The sequence below is a fragment of the Pseudonaja textilis genome, chromosome 2, assembly GCF_049901715.1.
Source record: "Pseudonaja textilis isolate UNSWEBS1 chromosome 2, rPseTex1.2, whole genome shotgun sequence".
Lineage (NCBI taxonomy): Eukaryota > Metazoa > Chordata > Lepidosauria > Squamata > Elapidae > Pseudonaja > Pseudonaja textilis.
The window spans coordinates 19,490,723-19,510,436 of NC_141991.1; the positions used below are offsets into that span (position 1 = coordinate 19,490,723).

Here is a 19,714-nt window from a genome sequence, read left to right on the forward strand (position 1 = left end):
AAATGAGATGTGCAGAATTGCAACTACGTGCTAAGAAAATAAGAATCAGGTCTTTGAATTTTCTGGTCGCTGGAATTCTCATAGACATCTTAACCGTCCCCTCTAGGGTACAGGTAGTCCTTTACTTACAATCATTTATTTAGTGACTGTTCAAAATTACAACAGCACTGAAAAAATGACTTATGACCGTTTTTCACAATTACGACTTTTGCAGCATCCCCGTGGTCACATGATCAAAATTCGGCTGCTTGGCAACTGGTTCATATTCATGACAATGAACCGTGTTGCTAAGTTAATAAATGCAGTGATTCACTTAACAACCGTGACAAGACAGGTTGTAGAAGGGGGGCAAAGCTGACCGAACAACTTTCTCATTGGGCAACATAAATGTTGAGCTTCGTTGTGGTCACAGATCGAGGACTACCTGTATACCCCGCCCGCCTCTATTTGGAGTGTCTTTTGAAGATGATGTAGAAAACATCCACTTGTATAGTTGTGGAGATTGTGTGTCCTGATCTCTTTGTACCAGTTGCCTTCCACCTTGTGTCTGGTCTTGGTGATTTGCCAACTTTGGAAATCCGCAGCTTGGCTTGTTAGGGGAGAGGCTTGCCTTCACACAGACACGCCTGCAGCTTGAAGGGGAGGAGAGCAAGCAGAAGATAAGAGAAGAAGAGGAGGCAACAGGTTATTTCCCTGACACACACTCTAGCAGGAGAGCACCGAGGAGCCAACAGAAGGACAACCTTATTTTCCTGGGACAGACAGACCGTCAGCTAATATCCAGTCCCAGCTAGTGCCGATGAGAGAAGCAGGTATGATACGACGAGAATGAATATGTCCTAATTACTCACAAGTTGGGGTTGAAGTTAGGAAAGCAGTTGGGAAATGAAAGCAAGACAGAAAAAGGGGTGTTATTCTACATTTGTGTTTGCCCACCTTGTGATTCGGTAGGCTATCTCCTCAGACAGCAAGGATTTGGCCAGGTGGAAGGCAGCAATGGCAACCATCTGGCTATTTGTTTTGAATGGACCACATGATTTCTAAAAGGTTAACGCAATCTAATGAATCTTGCTACCTCATGTAGAGGACACTATCTTCTAAATACTAGGGTTTCGTTAGCATTGAAGAGAGATGGTAGAGAAAGAGTAGAATAGAACAGAACAGAATAGAAGACTTGGAAGGGACCTTGGAGGTCTTCTAGTCCACTCCTCTGTTTAGGCAGGAAACCCTACACCCTTCAAACAAATGGTTATCCAACATTTTTTTAAAACTTCCCATGTTGGAGCATTCACAACTTCTGAAGGCAAGTTGTTCCACTGGTTGATTGTTTTCATTGTCAGAAAATTTCTCCTGAGTTCTTGGTGGTTTCTCTCCTAGATTAGTTTTCACCCATGGCCAGGAGTGGGATTCAAATTTTTTAACCACCGGTTCTGTGGGCGTGGCTTAGTCTTGGTGGTCATGGGTGGACATGGCTTGGTGGTCATGTTATTGGCTGGGCATGGCCAACTCAATATCACTCACATCGAGGCATGCATCTCCTCTTCTGGCCTTTCATGACTGTGGGAATTCTGCAACAGTCGTAAGTGTGAAAAATGGTCATAAGTCACTTTGACAGGGGTCTTCAAACTTGACAGCTTTAAGACTTGTGGACTTCAATTCCCAGAATTCCTCCTCCAGTCATTATAGCTCAGGAATTTTGGGAATTGAAGTCCACAAGTCTTAAACTTGCCAAGTTTGAAAAACCCTTGTGCTATGAGAATAGGATTGATTGAGAAAAGGCGGAACCAGGAATTAATAAGAGGAAGAACCCAGATCATTAAGCAACTGTATTTTATTTGCCAAGAACTGGACACAATTGAATGGGACACCATCATTATCTCTATCCCTTTATTTGCCAGAATTTATATTTTACACTGAGACAAATTGATTTGATTGAATGTTGGCAGGTTGAAAATTTCATGTGGAAAATTGCCATACTTGGGTCCTTGATAAGCTAATCTTTACACTGCCATTGTCAAAGAACCTTTTGTTTTGTTCATTCCCCAATTCTTCCTGAACTTTGAGGGTTTTTTGAAATTGAGCCATGAACTTCTCCCTCCCTGTTTCTCTCCCTCTGATTGGAAGTTCATAATATCTCCAAATTTCATTGATTGACTGATTTGCTCAATTTATATAGTCCCTTGTATCACTTTATGTGACTCTAGGTGGCTTACAATCAGAGAAATAAAAGCACAAAGTATATTGTAGGATTGAGCATAATGTTTTCAAGGAATCACGAAAGGCGATGGGGCCATCTAATCTCTAGGGGAAGGTATTTAATAGGGTGTGTGCCATTGTGGTCCTGAACCGAGACTGGGTCCTTGACCAGTTAGTTGGAGCCCAATTGAACACACTAAGGTGACGATTGATGCAACACAACTTTGGTAATGAAATGTCTGCAAGAAAACCACCAAACTCAGAGACCACCAGGCACCCTACAACACAACTTTATTCTGTGTAGGAGGACATACAGTAGCAATAGCACTTAGACTTATATACTGCTCCATTGCGCTTTACAGCACGCTCTGGCTGGTTTACAATATTGGCATATTGATCCCCCACCCAACAATCTGGGTCCTCATCGCAGAAAGATGGAAGGCTGAGTCAAACTCGAGCTCTTCAGGTTCAAACTCTTTCCTGTGGGCAAAGTTAGGCATTCTCACCACTGTGGCACCACAGCTGTTTAACATGGGGAGGTTTCCTTAAAAACCCTTGTAATCTCATTGTTTATAGCCAAGTCTTTTATACCCCCAAACCACAAAGCTCACAATCAAGATGTCACCTTTCCATTTTATAGTTAAGACTCCTATAGCACTTATTTTTTTAAATTTTGTTTATTAATTAAATTTGTTTGCCACCCATCTTTCTGTGTACATACATATAGCTGTAGATGTGCATAGGTTAACCACAAATTTTCATAATATAACTGTCATCCCGGAAATTCTTATGTTCTACTTTAGTAAGACTTTAGCAATATTTGCAAGCCTGTGGTTTTACTTCCTCCTGCATGCCTTGTCCTAAAGTACCTCTGGGAGTCACACCAAGCAAGCCAGAATATTAAGCTTTTGAGCTCAATATGCTGCTTTGCCAGATTATTTCATCAATGCAAATCTATTTTTTTAACATGTATTAATGTTACTAATCAATAAAAGGTAAAGGTTCCCCTCGCACATAATGCTAGTCATTTCTGGCTCTAGGGGGCAGTGCTGAGTGCTCATCTCTGTTACAGAGTCGAAGAGGCAGCACTGTCTGAAGATATCTCCGTGGTCATGTGGTTGGCATGACTAAATGCTGAAGGCACACAGAACCCTGTTACCTTCCCACCAAAGTGGTCCATATTTTTTCTATTTACATTTTTACATGCTCTCAACCTGCTAGGTTGGCAGAAGCTCGAACAAGTAATGGGAGCTCACTCCATTGTGTGGTGCTAAGGATTCAAACCACTGAACTGCCAACCTTTCTGATCGACAAGCTCAGCGTCTTAGCCACCGAGCCACCACGTCCCTTTACTAATTGATTTACTATTTTACTAATTGATTTATTGTTACTAGTTCATTTACTAATCAATAAGCAAAACTTATATGTGTGTGTGTGTATGTGTATATGTATGTATGTATGTATGTATGTATGTATATATATATATATATATATATATATATATATATATTATATATACACACATATATATATATATATATATATATATATATATATATATATATATATATATATATATATATATATATATATATGAATTGTTCTTAATTTATCTTTAGCACCATAGCAGATAAAGCTCTTCTTCTAAAGTCTGCCAGCTGATGCTCCCTAGTTAACAGTACCCAAACCATGCGTTTCCTGCTAGTTCAGATAGGCCAGAGAAACCATTGAGGAGAGCTCATAAGTAACTATTGGGAAGACCTTGGGGAGAGACAGTCTCCCATTGGGTAGAGATGGTTGATGGGTTTCAAAGATCAGTCATTGTGCAGGGTGCCAAGATGTCTGACTGCCTGGGCAGTGTTTATTCTTTTATACCATTTTTACAAGCAAGGAAGAGTAGTATAGATACAGCATTTGGATTGGAGAATAGATACCGCAACCACCTCCCAACCACATTGGTACAACCTCCCAACCAATCCTTAAGACTAGTGGTAATGTTAGTAAAATGAGATCATCTATAAGTTTGGAAAGTCTGGGACTTTCCAACCCAAGATAGAGGATAAGATCATGTAATAACAAAGAGGTCCCCAGAGGCATCAGAGACACTGCAGTTTGCTGCTAGCATCTAGTGCCATCTATAGGATCTCAGTAGCTACTACAGATAGTCTTATAAGTAACCCAGTCTTAAGAAACCCACTGACAACCTGTGTTTTGAACTGTACCCAGAAGCACAAAATAAGCCAATGCAGCTTGCGAACCAGTGATGTCACATGTTTTGAGTAATTGGCACCAGTAATTGCCTGCACCAAGAGCAGCTCCATGTTAAAGCATGTTGCAGTAGTCCAATCTGAAAATCACAAGGGCATGAGTGCAGTGGTTGGATTCAAATTTTTTTACTACTGGTTTTGTGGGTGTGGCTTGGTGGACATGGCAGGGGAAGGATACTGTAAAATCTCCAGTCAGAAGTGGTATTTGCCGGTTCTCTGAACTACTCAAAATTTCCGCTACCAGTTCTCCAGAATTGGTCAGAACCTGCTGAATACCACCTCTGCATGAGTGACTGTGAGCAGATCCAGGAATGGGTACACTTGACACACAGCCCCAAATTCAGAGGTGATATTCAGCAGGTTCTGACCAGTTCTGGAGAACCGGTAGTGGAAATGTTGAGTAGTTCGGAGATTGGCCCTGCCCCCATCTATTCTCTGCCTCGCGAGTCTCAGCCGATTGGCTGGATCTTCTGTTCTGCACAGGAGAATGGAGCTGGAAAGCAGGTTAGTGGGGTGGGGAGGGAAGGGGATTTTGCAATATCCTTCCCTTGGAGTAGGGTGGGAATGGAGATTTCACAGTATCCTTCCCCTGCCATGCCCACCAAGCCATGCCACGCCCACCAAGCTGCACCCATAGAACTGGTAATTAAATTTTTTGAATCCCATCACTGCCCAAGTTGTGCACACAGCCCCAAGTTGCGCAAAGGCCCTCCTAGCAATGGTTACTGTCTATTCTTATCTGTCTACTGTGGCCCCCAGATTGTGCACTGGGCCTTTCTGAGTCAAAGACACCGATGTAGAACCCAAAGATAGAAGGTTTCTGGAACCAAAACCCCCACAGCCACTCAGTCTGGCTTGGGTTGAGCTGTGTTGCATCAAAACCAATTTAAACTTTCCAAAATATATCTTTAAATGGATTTATGCATTCATACATTCAAATTAAGTTGCATTACACAGGAGGAGTTATATCCAGTCAACCATTTTGTATTTCTGATTCTTTCAGATATAGCTATCATGCTTCACTTCTTCTGGTCACGTTTGAGCCTTTTCTTCTTCCTCTCATTGGTTTGCAAATGTGCTTCCAATAATGACACTCCAGTCGTGACCAGCAGTGGCCCTATTAAAGGCAAAATAGTCTTGACTAGAGCCGGTTCTGCAACTGCCTATCTGGGAATCCCCTATGCGGAACCTCCAGTGAAGAAACTCCGTTTTCAAAAGCCCGTCCCACGTCAACCATGGAGTGAAGTCTTGGAGGCCACCAGTTTTGGCAACTCGTGTCCCCAGACTCATATTACTGGCTTTCCTGATAAAGACATATGGGTCCCCAACACACCTCTTTCAGAAGACTGTCTCTTTCTTAACATCTGGGCACCCCACCCTCGACCCACAAGACCAGTGCCTGTCCTTGTATGGATCCAAGGCATGGGCTTTATCACAGGCACAGCCTCCCTAGATATCTATAATGGAGCCATCTTGTCTGCTACAGAGAACGTCATAGTAGCTTCCATGAATTATCGCTTGGGGGGCCTAGGCTTTTTGTACTTGCCACCCTATGCCCCGGGAAACATGGGCTTGTGGGACCAACATTTGGCCCTAAATTGGCTGAAGGAGAACATCGCTCTTTTTGGGGGAGACCCAGCTCAGTTGACTCTGGTTGGACAAAGTGCAGGAGCAGTTTTGGTGGGTTGCCATCTCCTTTCCCCTCTGAGCCAGCCCCTTTTTGCCCGTGCAGTGCTTCAGAGTGGCGTCCCCAATGCCATTTGGCCCTGGAAGAGCCCCCAAGAGGCTCACAGAGATGCAATAATGCTCAGCAAACAAGCGGGGTGCGCAAAAGATAGTGACGGTGCTGTGGTGAGCTGCCTACAGGAGATAGAATTTGGACACGAGAACTTTACCCTGCTGACTCTGATCAACTCATTGACCACAGATGGCAATTTCCTCCCAGGCAACGTCCCAAATTTGCTGGATGCTGCAATTCTTCAGGGAAAGCCAATTCTTACTGGGGTCACTGACGATGAAGGCTCTACTTTTGTATTGCTTATGTATTCGAACACAAAAACAAACGGAGGAATATTAACATGGGAGCAGCTTCTCCAAGGTGTGACAATAACTATGCGAAGAGGGACCAAAAAAGAAGTTGCGCACACCGTCGCCCAGAAATTCAGTGAAGCTAATCATGGGCAATACCGTTTGGCATTTTCTCAGTATATGCGAGATTATTTCATGGTGTGCCCCTTGGTTGAATTTGCTGCAAAGATCAGAAAAGCTAGGAAGTCGGCGTATGTTTACTCCTTCAGTCACCACCCTTCTGGCTCTGGATGGCCTGAGTGGATAGGGACACCCCACGGAGCAGAGATACCGTATGTCTTTGGAACCATGGCGTCAGCAACAAACCAATCCGTCACAGAGGCTGAGGAAGCATTGAGCCGTCAGACAATGAGATACTGGGCACAGTTTGCCAGAGGCGGGTAAGGAACTGACCCCTCCAGCCCATACAATGCAATCTTTGCTTGTCCTTTTCATGAATGAGACTCTTGATTTGGGGTAGTCGTGGAACTGATTAACCTGAATGAACCTGGGGGTTCATCTCTCGCCAATTTCCCATTTTCCAGACAGCATGAAATGTGCAATTGCACAGAATAATTGAAAATCTGGGGGCTCATTCGGTAACATAAGGTTAGGGAAAGGTTTTTCTCAGCAGTTGTCTGTTGCTGATAGGGAGTGCCATTAATTTCCCTCCCTCTGTAGCATTCCAAGCAGCACCCAGCAGCTGAGTCTTGTAAGTATTATATTTCCCATAACTATTGCGTCAATTGTATGGCAGCAACATTGCTGTGGTTCCGATATCAGCAGTAACCAGCCAGAAGAACATGGGACTTCACAGCAATGGGACACAAGGCTCACTGTTTGATCAGGAAATGCTGATGGTACCTTCTGACCATCACAGTTGGGAATTGTCCTCAGACCTTGGCCTGTTTCTTTCCTAATGGCCTGTCATGGGCAAAGGTAGTGATCCCTTATACCAGGGGTCTTCAAACTTGACAGCTTTTAAGACTTGTGGACCAACTCCCAGAATTCCTTCTCTAGTCATGTTAGCTCAGGAATTCTGGGAGTTGAAGTCCACAAGTTTTAAACTTGCCAAGTTTGAAGACCCTTGCCTTATACTAATTTTTGGAGGAATGATAAGAAAAAGTGGAAGTAAAGGCTGTGGAGAACAAGGTAACTATAGTGCTCATACTTGATGATTCTTGGGAATAAAAGTACCCACTTTGTATCCACATCTTGTATTGAGAAAGAAAGAAAGAAAGAAAGAGAGAGAGAGAGAGAGAGAGAGAAAGGAAGGAAGGAAGGAAGGAAGGAAGGAAGGAAGGAAGGAAGGAAGGAAAGTGGATGGATGGAGGGGGGATTGGAGGGAAGGGAGGGAGGGAGGAAGGAAGGCCTTAAGATTTGAAAATAGTTATTTGATATCAATGGACTCGAATGCCTGTAATTCTTGTTAGAGATTGTTTGTACTCTTAACATAATTTCTCAATTGCCTTTGTAGGACTCCAACAGAGACAAAGGCAGATGAGGTACAATGGCCACTGTATAATGCCACAGAGCAGAATTTCTTTCACATCAGCACAGGTGCACCCCAGCTCAAGCGGCTGTCACCTGCCCCACTCTGCGATTTCCTGGCTACTCTTCCTGAGAATGACATGCAATCCTGTGAGTTGAGTCCTTTGGGGAAATAAATCCTCTCACTGGAGACCAGCATAGCAATGAGCAGGAGGAGGAACATCTGCTTTGTGAGGATACCGTAGGAAAAATGGCTAGAATAATACACTGCTCAAAAAAATAAAGGGAACACAAAAATAAGACAGCCTACATCTGAATGAATGAAATATTCTTATTAAATACTTTGTTCATTACATAGTTGAATGTGCTGACAGTAAACTCACACAAAAATTACCAATGGAAATCAAATTTAGCAACCCATGGAGGTCTGGATTTGGCGTTACACTCAAAATTAAAGTGGAAAAAAAAACACTACAGGCTGATCCAACTTCAATGTAATGTCCTTAAAACAAGTCAAAATGAGGCTCAGTAGTGTGTGTGGCCTCCACATGCCTGTATGACCTCCGTACAATGCCTGGGCATGCTCCTGATGAGGTGGCAGATGGTCTCCTGAGGGATCTCCTTTCACACCTGGACTAAAGCATCCCCCAACTCCTGTGGTGCAATGTGGTGTTGGTGGATGGAGCAAGACATGATGTCCCAGATGTGCTCAATTGGATTCAGGTCCAGGGAACGGGCAGGCCAGTCCATAGCATCAATGCCTTCGTCTTTCAGGAACTGCTGACACACTCCAGCCACATGAGGTCTAGCATTGTCTTGCATTAGGAGGAACCCAGGGCCAACCGCACCAGCATATAGTCTCACAAGGGGTCTGAGGATCTCATCTCAGTACCTAATGGCAGTCAGGCTACCTCTGGCGAGCACATGGAGGGCTGTGCGGCCCCCTAAAGAAATGCCACCCCATACCATTACTGACCCACTGACAAACCGGTCATGCTGGAGGATGTTGCAGGCAGCAGAACATTCTCCACAGCATCTCCAGATCCTGTCACGTCTGTCACATGTGCTCAGTGTGAACCTGCTTTCATCTGTGAAGAGCACAGGGCGCCAGTGGCGAATTTGCCAATCTTGGTGTTCTCTGGCAAATGCCAAACATCCTGCACGGTGTTGAGCTGTAAGCACAACCCCTACCTGTGGATGTCGGGCCCTCAAACCACCCTCATGGAGTCTGTTTCTGACCGTTTGAGCAGCCACATGCACATTTGTGGCCCGCTGGAGGTCATTTTGTAGAGCTCTGGCAGTGCTCCTCCTGTCCCACCTTGCACAAAGGCGAAGGTAGCGGTCCTGATGCTGGGTTGTTGCCCTCCTATGGCCTCCCTCACATCTCCTGATGTACTGGCCTCTCTCCTGGTAGCGCCTCCATGCTCTGGACACTACGCTGACAGACATAGCAAACCTTCTTGCCACAGTTCACATTGATGTGCCATCCTGGATGAGCTGCACTACCTGAGCCACTTGTGTGGGTTGTAGACTCCATCTCCTGCTACCACTAGAGTGAAAGCACCGCCAGCATTCAAAAGTAACCAAACCATCAGCCAGAAAGCATAGGAACTGAGAAGTGGTCTGTGGTCACCACCTGCAGAACCACTCCTTTATTGGGGATGTCTTGCTAACTGCACCTGCTTTCCACCTGTTGTCTATTCCATTTGCTCAACAGCATGTGAAATTGATTGTCAATCAGTGTTGCTACCTAAGTGGACAGTTTGGTTTCACAGAAGTGTGATTGACTTGGAGTTACATTGTGTTGTTTAAGTGTTCCCTTTAGTTTTTTGAGCAGTGTATATTATGGGCAAGAGAAACTGCCTAGGAACCAGTATGGTGTAGCGGATAAGTGTCTGTCTGAGGCCAGAAAAGACCATGTTCAAGTCCCACTTGCTCATGGAGTTCCACCTATTTCATTGTTATGTGGATTGAAATGAAGATATATGCTCTTGAGCTACTAAAGAAGAAGTGTGGTAGGAGCAGAGGTGGTATTCAGCAGATTCTGATGGGTTCTGGAGAACCGGTAGCAGAAATTTTGAGTAGTTTGGAGAACCGGCAAATACCACCTCTGACTGGCCCCGCCCCATCTATTCACTGCCTCCTGAGTCCCATCTGACTGGCTGCGTCTTCTTTTGTTGCCCTGCACAGGACAGCTGAGCTGGAAAGCAGGTTAATGGGTTGGGGAGGGAATGGGGATTTTTCAGTAACCTTTCCCTGCCATGCCCATCAAGCCATGCCCACCAAGCCACACCACACCCACCAAGCCACACCCAAAGAACTAGTAGTAAATCTTTTTAAATCCCATCTCTGGGTAGGAGGATAAAGATGGTCCATGACTTATGACCACAATTGGATTTTTAAGTTTTTAAGTGAATCTAGCTTCCTTCATTGAGTTTACATGTCAGAAGCCAGCTGGGAAGGATGCAGATGTTGATCATGTCACCTAGGGATGTTGCAACCGTCATAAATACATGCCAGTTGCCAAGTCCCCAACTTTTGATCACATGATCGTGGACTTGGTAACAAGCATGAAAACCTTCTGTTTTTCAGTGCTGTTGTAAATTTGAGTAGTCTCTAAAGGAACAATTGTAAGTCGAGGACTACTTGTAATCATTAGGAAGTAAAATAGCAATGTATCTTATTTTCTCTCTTCCTGCTTCATGAATATAGATGACCACTAAACTTGGTACATGGATGGCTACTTTATCTTTTTACCTTTAACTTCATATAAGAGACAAGAAAAGTATTTACTTTTGCTATGAGTAAAAAAAAAACACACCTGGGGGAGCAGCTGGTAAAATAATAATAATAATAATAATAATAATAATAATAATAATAATAATAATAATAATAATAATAATAATAATAATAATAATATAACCAGTCCTGTTAGCTGTGTATTTCAATTAAAGCCACAATTTGGTCAGTGAACTAAGCTAGTCTGTTGTGTGAAGTATTTGGTCCTCTGACTTTTTAAACTTAGTTTCTTACATTTTTCCCTTGCTTTTTTCCATTGGCAGAGAAATCTCCAGAAGACCTGGACTCGTGAATTGGAAAGTTGAACCAGGAATATAGAACATGACATGTAAAACCAAGAACAAAAGTTGAATCAAGATATGAGCATTATTTAGCTGTTATGTGGGGAGAACTATAATCCTATGAAGGGGTTGGGAGTAACTGGCTGAGCTTTAGTTCAATAAAAATCACTGAGGGAACCAATTTGTAATGGTGGCATGTGTGTTCAGCCTATGCGAACTCCACTTCTGACTCTGTCTCTTTAGGTGGTATAATAGAAAGGCAATAGACTAGGTATATTTAGCCATGGGTGCAAGTGCATTCATCTGATTTTAGAGCTATAGTCATTGGACTTTGGGCATCTTAAGGAATAACCCATATATCCTTTCTTTCTTTGTATGAAGGGAAATCCTAATTAATCAGGGTTCCCATTTCCTGGAAGGAAACCTGTGCTATATATAGATAGTCTCTTTAGAATTAAAAATGGGATGTGGTATAGGGAGTGTGAATACATCTATTGTATGGCTGGGTTGTGCATTCACATCTATTACAAAACTATTAGATAATAGCTCTAAACTGTGGGCCATTAGTATGAATGCCACTGCACCCATGTTCTACTAGAGGTTAGTTGGGGGAATCCCATTATTCCATCATCGCCATTACATCTGAATGCTGCCCATCATTATTACCTTCCTTATCATTGCTGTTATAATCAGTGGTGAGATTCAAAAAATTTTACTACCGCTTCTGTGGGCATGGCTTGGTGGGCGTGGCATGGCTTGATGGGTGTGGCAGGAGAAGGATACTGTAAAATCTTCATTCCCACTCCACTCCTGGGAGAAGGTTACTGCAAAATCCCATTCCTTCCCAACTCCACTAGCCTGCTTTCCAGTTCCATTTTCCTATGCAGGGCAACAAAAGAAGACCCAGCTGATCAGCTGGGACTTGGAAAGCAAAGAATAGATGGGGGCAAGGACATTCAGAGATGGTATTCTTAACTATTCAAAATTTCCGCTATCGATTCTCTGAACTACTCAAAATTTCCGCTACCGGTTCTCTGAACTACTCAAAATTTCCGCTACCGGTTCTCTGAACTACTCAAAATTTCCGCTACCGGTTCTCTGAACTACTCAAAATTTCCGCTACCGGTTCTCTGAACTACTCAAAATTTCCGCTACCGGTTCTCTGAACTACTCAAAATTTCCGCTACTGGTTCTCCAGAACTGATCAGAACCTACTGAATACCACCTCTGGTTATAATCATAATCATTATTATCACCAGTAATAACATCATATTCATGAGCTGTCATAAAACTTACTAATAGTGATCTTTTTTCAGTCATATTTGGCTTCCCCTCCATTCCTTTCTTGGAATAGATTTTCCTTTTAGCTTCTTTCCACAAATGATTCTTTGAACCATTATCATTAAATAAAGTGCATATTAAAATTAAAATATTAAAATTAAAACTCTATATCATTATTTTTCTGTGAAACCTTTTAAAAACTATATAGAAATCAAAAGATTTATTAGTAGTTTGTTAATTGTAATAGCAACACGTTACATTACACATTATAATTTCTCTCTCAATATCTATGGAGATTCTCAGTTATCCAGGTCATGGTTGTCCCAAAGGTGCTGAAGAGGCTTCTTGGATGAGAAGCAAAAAGTTCTTCAAAGAAAAAACAGAAAGTCCAGTTGCCTTTTCAAAAGCACTTCTGGGATTCTCTCTCACTAGTTAATAGGAGCTGTTCTGTTATCAACCCGCACAGTTTTGCCTATTATCTTACCACAGATTCTGTGACTTTACAAATTATTAACTATCACATCTTAACCACTCATGTATCTACAGTATATAAATTAAAAATCTATATAAATTAAAAATATCAAATGACCTAAGCGCCAGAGCTCACTGTAACTGCATTGCCAAAAAGACATTAAGAATTGTAAATCTAATCTTAAGAAGCTTCTCTTCCAGTGATATTGAATTGCTAATTAGGGCATACAAAACCTTTGCTAGACCAATACTTGAATACAGCTCATCTGTCTGGAATTCACATTGTATATCAGACATTAATACAATTGAACAAGTCCAGAAATATTTCACGAGAAGAGTACTACACTCCTCTATTCTCAACAGAATACCCTACAGCACCAGACTTGAAATTTTGGGCTTGGACAACCTAACACTATGCCGCCTACAGTTGGACTTAAGTGTAGTACACACAATTATCTGCTACAATGTCCTACCAGTCAATGACTACTTCAGCTTCAACCGCAACAATACAAGAGCACACAACAGATACAAACTGAATGTAAACCGCTCCAAACTTGATTGCAGAAAGTACAACTTAACCACAGAGTGGTCAATGCCTGGAATGCACTACCTAACTCTATATCAAACCCCGACTCCTTTAACTTCCTTTATTCACTATTGACCTCACCCCATTCCTAAGAGGTCTGTAAGAGGGGTGCATAAGTGCACAATTGTACCTACCATTTCTGTCCTATTGTCCCCATTTATTCATATCTATTTCCTGTATTCTTACTAATGTTTATACTTATACCTAGTATCTTATAAGTGATGACAAATCAAACAAATAAATTAATTAAATAAAAAAAAATCCTTCGTCATTTATTGGTAATCAAATCCTTGCCTTCTATGCAACAAAAGTCACGTTATTTCCTAGATTTTCTCTCTGAAGGAATCTTAATTTGACTGAAATTACTGGAAAATTTGAACTATAGTCTTCCATGACACATATAGGTACCACTGTACCAGTTGTGGCACCTATCTAATTTTTCTACATTATCAGAAAATAATTGTAAGGCTAAAAACTTTCGAAGCAATCTGCACCTCGGAACATCAATTTTATTTATCAAGAAGAGGTCCCAAACAAATATATAGTAAGTAGTTGTAGCTGAAATTTTTTTGGGAAGTACACCAGAAAAAGAAGAAGGTCCAAAGTAAACAAGGAAAATCTGAATATATTGGTCCTTGATGGATACTACTTCATTGACATTATTCATGTTTTGCAGCTTTAACTTCATTTATACTTTTATTATTTGGTGGTTTGTTTATTTCCCACCTTTATTATTTTCATAAATAATTCAAGGCAACAAACATACACAATCCTCCTTCCTCCCGTATTTTCATGACAACAACCCTATGAGGCATGTTGGGCTGAGAGAGTGATGGATCCAAAATCACCCAGTAGGCCTTCATGCTTAAGGCTGGATAGAATTCTGTCTCCTGCTTTCTGTTCTTGTGCTCTAGCCATTAGACCACACTGGCTCTTGTTAGGAATGATAGTCACCTAACAGTTGGGTTGGAAATATATAAACCACGATAGTAATTTAATACTGTATCTTTAAGAGAACGCTGTGTGATTGGCTGAGGTTCCTCCAACGGCCATAAGATGGAGCCAGAAACCTGTAGAGTTGTAATTGCAGGAATGTTCCAATATCGGATGGCAAACCTCAGATAAAGAATGTTTCCAAGCTAATACAACTAAGGCAAACAAAGTCACTAATCTAAAGGAAGATTAGAGAGAGGAAGTAAACAAACGTTAGACTTTAACTAGAGATAATTAATTGTATTAATTACTGTGCTAAACAGTAACGAAAGTTAAGCAGTAACCAAAGTTAACTAGTGATGGAGGATAACTAAAAATGTGTATAAATGCAAGACTAGACTCCAACAAAGATCATCATGATTCAGTTGTTCATGATCAAACAACTCGACTGCCTCGTCATTACAACAGAAACCTGGTTTCTTTCTTCTTGCATTTCCTGTTTTGCAGTATTGCCTGATCATCATTCTACTTGGATTATTGTGAGTCTTGCAACTGTTAGCAAACTTCATTTACTGAACTTTGTTTATGATACTTGACTTCGTTTTTGGATTATCCCTGGACTGAATACTAACTGCTTTAACTGTGTATGATTTGGATTGTTTATTGGACTTTGTTTACCTGCTTACTGGAAGTAAAACCTACATTTTACTATTCAGTGTATCTGTATGCTGGTCATGTGTTATTCAACATCACTCTCACTATGTTTCCCTGAGTGGACTCATTTTCCTAACGGCTCTTATTGATAATTTTTATTGGCCTTTTTTCCTTAAATTCAATTTATACTGTTTTTGAATGAGACAAGTGTGAAGGTGCAGGGACAGATAAAGGACTTTGTGTGGATTTCAATGATATGGGAAGAAAGGGCAAGTCAGTTAAACAACAAAAGATATAATTTTATTTTTTATTTTTTATTATTATTAATTTTGTCAAGCAATAATTAGATAACAGGTATAAGTATAAACATGGTTATGAATACATGAAATGGATATGAATAAGAAAAAAATACAATAGAACAGGGATGGTAGGCATGTTAGTGCACTTATGCACACCCCCTCAAGGCCTCTTAGGAAAGGGGTGAGGTCAATAGTAGACAATCTAAGGTTAAAGTTTTTGGGGTTTGGGGAAAAAGCCACAGAGTCAGGTAGAGTATTCCAGATATTGACCACTCTGTTGCTGACGTCATATTTCCTGCAATCAAGTTTGGTGCAGTTTACCTTGAGTTTGTATCTATTGTGTGCTCTTGTATTGTTGCAGTTAAAGCTGCGGTAGTCATTGACAGGTAGGACATTGCAATATATAATTTTATGTACTATACTTAGATTGGACTGAAGGCAGCGTACTTCTAGGTTGTCTGGGTCTAAAATTTCAAGTCTGGTGGCATAAGGTATTCTGCAACAAGTAGAGGAGTGGAGAACTCTTCTTGTGAAATATTTCTGGACTTTCTCAACTGTATTCATATCAGATATGTAATGCGGATTCCAGACTGATGAGCTCTATTCAACTATTGGTCTAGCAAATGTTTTGTATGCTCTAGTTAATAGAGTGATATTACCGAAGAAAAAGCCATGCAGGATTAGGTTTACAACTCTTAGTGTCTTTTTGGCTATGTAGTTACAGTGGGCTCTAGCACTTAGATCATTTGAGATGAGTACTCCAAGATCCTTGACAAAGTTTGGGTCATCAACAAGATCTTGACTATTCAGCTTGTATTTTATTTTCTGATTTTTTTTGGACAATATGTAAGACAGAGCATTTATTTGTCGAGATTTGAAGTTGCCATTTGTTTGACTATTCTAACACATAGCTGAGGTCTTTTTGAAGACTAGCAGTATTGTCGGTGGTGTTGAATAGCTTTACATCATCAGCGAAGAGAAAGCAGTTTCTCTTAATATGATCACAGAGGTCATTTATGTAAAGTATGAAAAGAGTTGGTCCCAAAACGCTGCCTTGGGGGACACCACTGTTGACAGATACATAATTTGATAGGAAGCTCCCAATTTTGACCATTTGTTTGACAGGAATGCTTCTATCTAGTTATGCAGGTGTCCAGAGATTCCATAAGATTTTAATTTTAGTAGTTTGTCATGTACCACTGAATCAAAGGCTTTACGGAAGTCTACGTAAATTGTGTCTGTTGTGTAGTTCAAAAGTTTTTGCAGCGTAAGGGTTGCAGATTGCAGGATAGTTTTTTTCTGAAACCAAATTGTTTATTAGAGAATAGGTTGTTTGTCTCTAAGTGGAGGATAATGGATTGGTTAATAAGTGATTCCATGATGTTACAGGTGACGCAGCATAAAGAGACAGAAGACAGAACAGTGAGAGCATAGTGCAATTTGAATTCCTGTGAGAAAGGGCAAGTCAGCTAAACAACAAAAGATATAATGCTTTGCACAAAAAGGATCTGTAAATGAATGAAACTATTATTTCCAGCAAATGTGATGCACTAGAATGAGAACTTCAGAGTTGGAAAAAGAACAGTAGTCAGAGCTCCCCTTATTAGCCAGGGAAGAGCTAAATGAGAGTTGAAATTCTTTTATGGACTCTCATTGTGTTTCAACATTGCAACTAATTAATCCTTCAACTAGTCTTAGGTGAAGTGAAAATAAATTTAAAGATAAAAACTATGGGAAAACTCAACAGACTTTATGGCAAAACAAAGTCTGCTCACAAAATAGTGTCAGTGTTCCAATTACACTCTCCATGCAATTCAAAACTCCAAGACAAAGACCATCAGAGTAAGAATTTATTAGAGCAGTCATGTCGGCACACCTGGGGAAAACCCGAATCTGAATTTCCGTGAGTGTTCCCCCTTCCACACTAAAAATCACACTAAAAATCACACCATTTAGTGACTCTGCAGTCACATTAGCCAGTTGTGGATTAAGGCTCACTGGTGTAAGAAATAAGAAAATTCAAAAATAAAACGTGGGTGAAGAGAATAGTATATCATAGCATTAAGTAGAAAGTTACTCTATAGACATTTGTTCTCTTGATATGGAATCCTGCTGTAAATATATTTCCTTATGCATTTACTCATTGTTAAATATATGCCTGCAATAAATTACATCCTTCTGTATCAAGTAATGCCACCCTTATTTCCTCCAGGAATTGGCACGTATCTCAAACTGTCAAGGCAATTCACACCAAAGTGATCAATTAGGAGGATAATAGGAGAAGAGATGAAACATTACCCTAACTTTCTTGATCAATTGAAGTTAGATTTCGCTCTTCAAAGCATCTACTTAAGTTTAATCTTGGCACATTGTGATTTTAAGTTATAGCCAGACTTTACTTTATAAAGGTAAATATGTTAGAGATGCATATAATTATTACGTTGTTCTAAGATGGCTAGAGAAAAGATGTGCTGAAAGTACGCTAATATGTAACAGGGTGGTGTTAAAAATAGATATTTCTTTGTTCTTGGACCATTAGAAAGAGGCCCTGCTGAAGGGACATTCCTTAAAGCCATGTTGGCAAAATGTGTAATGGGTGGTCATTGGGAGGTGTTGAAGGAGATGATGTGGTCTCCATAAGGCATTTCGGATTAGTTGTGCTCGGTCACTGAAGGGCATGGGGGCATCAGGATAGAGAAACTATAAAATGTAATGTTCTGAAATCTCAAAGTGTGGTTCTTGACTCAAACCTCATGTTGAGACAGCTAAGATCCTACCGCTCTTTGCAAACAGCTTTTTCCCTTTTGTTTGCTTTGGTTTAAGCTTACAAATAAAATCTTTGTGTTTTTACCAATCCAAGTTTTTGTTATCTGGAGTCATTTCCAACACCAACAAATCTTGGTGCCCCGCTTCTTTGTACATACTGTACAAACGAAGCCATATTCCCAACTTTATGGTGCCCTGTGTAGGCCTGGTGTCCTAAGCATGTGCGTGGTCTGCTTAATGGTTAATACACCACTGACATTAGCCAAGCCACCTCATGTCTCAACTACTGCCAAATTCCAGTCACTCCCCTCCAGATGCCAGCAACCTGTCCTTGATCTCTGACGAAAGAATATGGCTCCCCTGTTTCCCCAGCTTGCCCATCCCCCACTGTGGCAGCCCTGAATCTGAATCAAGATGGATCCGGGGCTGACAAATAGACTGTATCTTGATATTTGAGCAGCTATCAGCCATAAAACATGAGGTGCTAAAGGGTGATATAGAGGTTTATGCAACATTCAAAAGCATTACTCTTACCAAGGATTAAGTAATTGGTTCACCTAGTCCTTTTATCCTGGGCACACAATTAAAGAAAACAATTGACAAAATGCCACAGCACTCAAATGTTTCTGTGTTTGCCACAGCACTCAGATGTTTGTCACCCACACCAAACAATCACTTTATGTCAGCTCCAGTTGCTCCAAGACTGCTGTTGGCTGTCCCCAGATATGAAAAATCAAAACTGAGGAAGTCAGCAAACCATACTGGATAATGGAGATTTTGGACTACCAGATTGGGAACTCTACTACCATGCAGCTGTATTAACATGAGTGAGGAAATGGTTAACACTTAGACATAACAGATTACTGCTTTTAGAAGGCCATGATCTCCAGTTAGGATGGCATGCTTTTTATGGTATAATAAAAATAAAACTCATAGATATTTTCAAAGACACTATTTAAGAAATGTTCTATTTTTAGAAATGGGAAAAGGTGAAAGCAAAAATTTACACTAAAATTCCAGTCTGGCTCTCAACAATGGAAGCATTTATACATCCAAACGTAGTAAATCTGGAAAAAAAATTAAAATATAAAAATATCTTAAATGTGGAAGGGGAACTTAAACACGAGTTGCAAAATCAAATTGTATTTGAACAGTACTGGAAAAATATGGAAACACCTACAGAGGTTGAGGTAATTAAAAAATTTTTAGATTGCACAGAAATGGACAGACCAACACTAAAAATAAAAGAAAAAGAAGATACGGAGTATTTTCTAACATGGGACTTGTTTTATACATGGTTGGATAGCAGAGGTAGAAATTATTGTATAAAAATAAATTGATCCAGACAATAAGCACTTTTGTATGTAATGTGAATACATACAAATAAACTGTTAAAAAATGGTTCCTACTGATGAACCCAACCAAGTCAGCACTCTGAAACGATCAAATCTCTCTAAGAACAGCTGAATACATCATTTTGGCACATGTGAAACACAAAGCGAAATAGCTATTCTCCCTCCCTGTCACAGGTCACATTGTCCAATTAGGCATTCTGGCATCTCTCTGGTAACTCCCTCATGTCTCTGGCCAACACTTGTTGGGGGGACCTTGGTTCCCATGGGA

General features: G+C 40.8%; 1 protein-coding gene across 1 annotated transcript; it reads left to right on the forward strand.

Annotated features, from left to right (window-relative positions):
• The first annotated feature begins 488 nt into the window (after positions 1–488).
• LOC113449613 (cholinesterase-like) lies at positions 489–11,282 on the forward strand. Its single transcript, XM_026720700.2, has 4 exons — positions 489–812; positions 5,467–6,931; positions 8,008–8,171; positions 11,084–11,282. Coding segments are annotated over exons 1-4 (1,644 nt in total). The 5' UTR covers positions 489–799; the 3' UTR covers positions 11,086–11,282.
• The last annotated feature ends 8,432 nt before the right edge of the window (positions 11,283–19,714 follow it).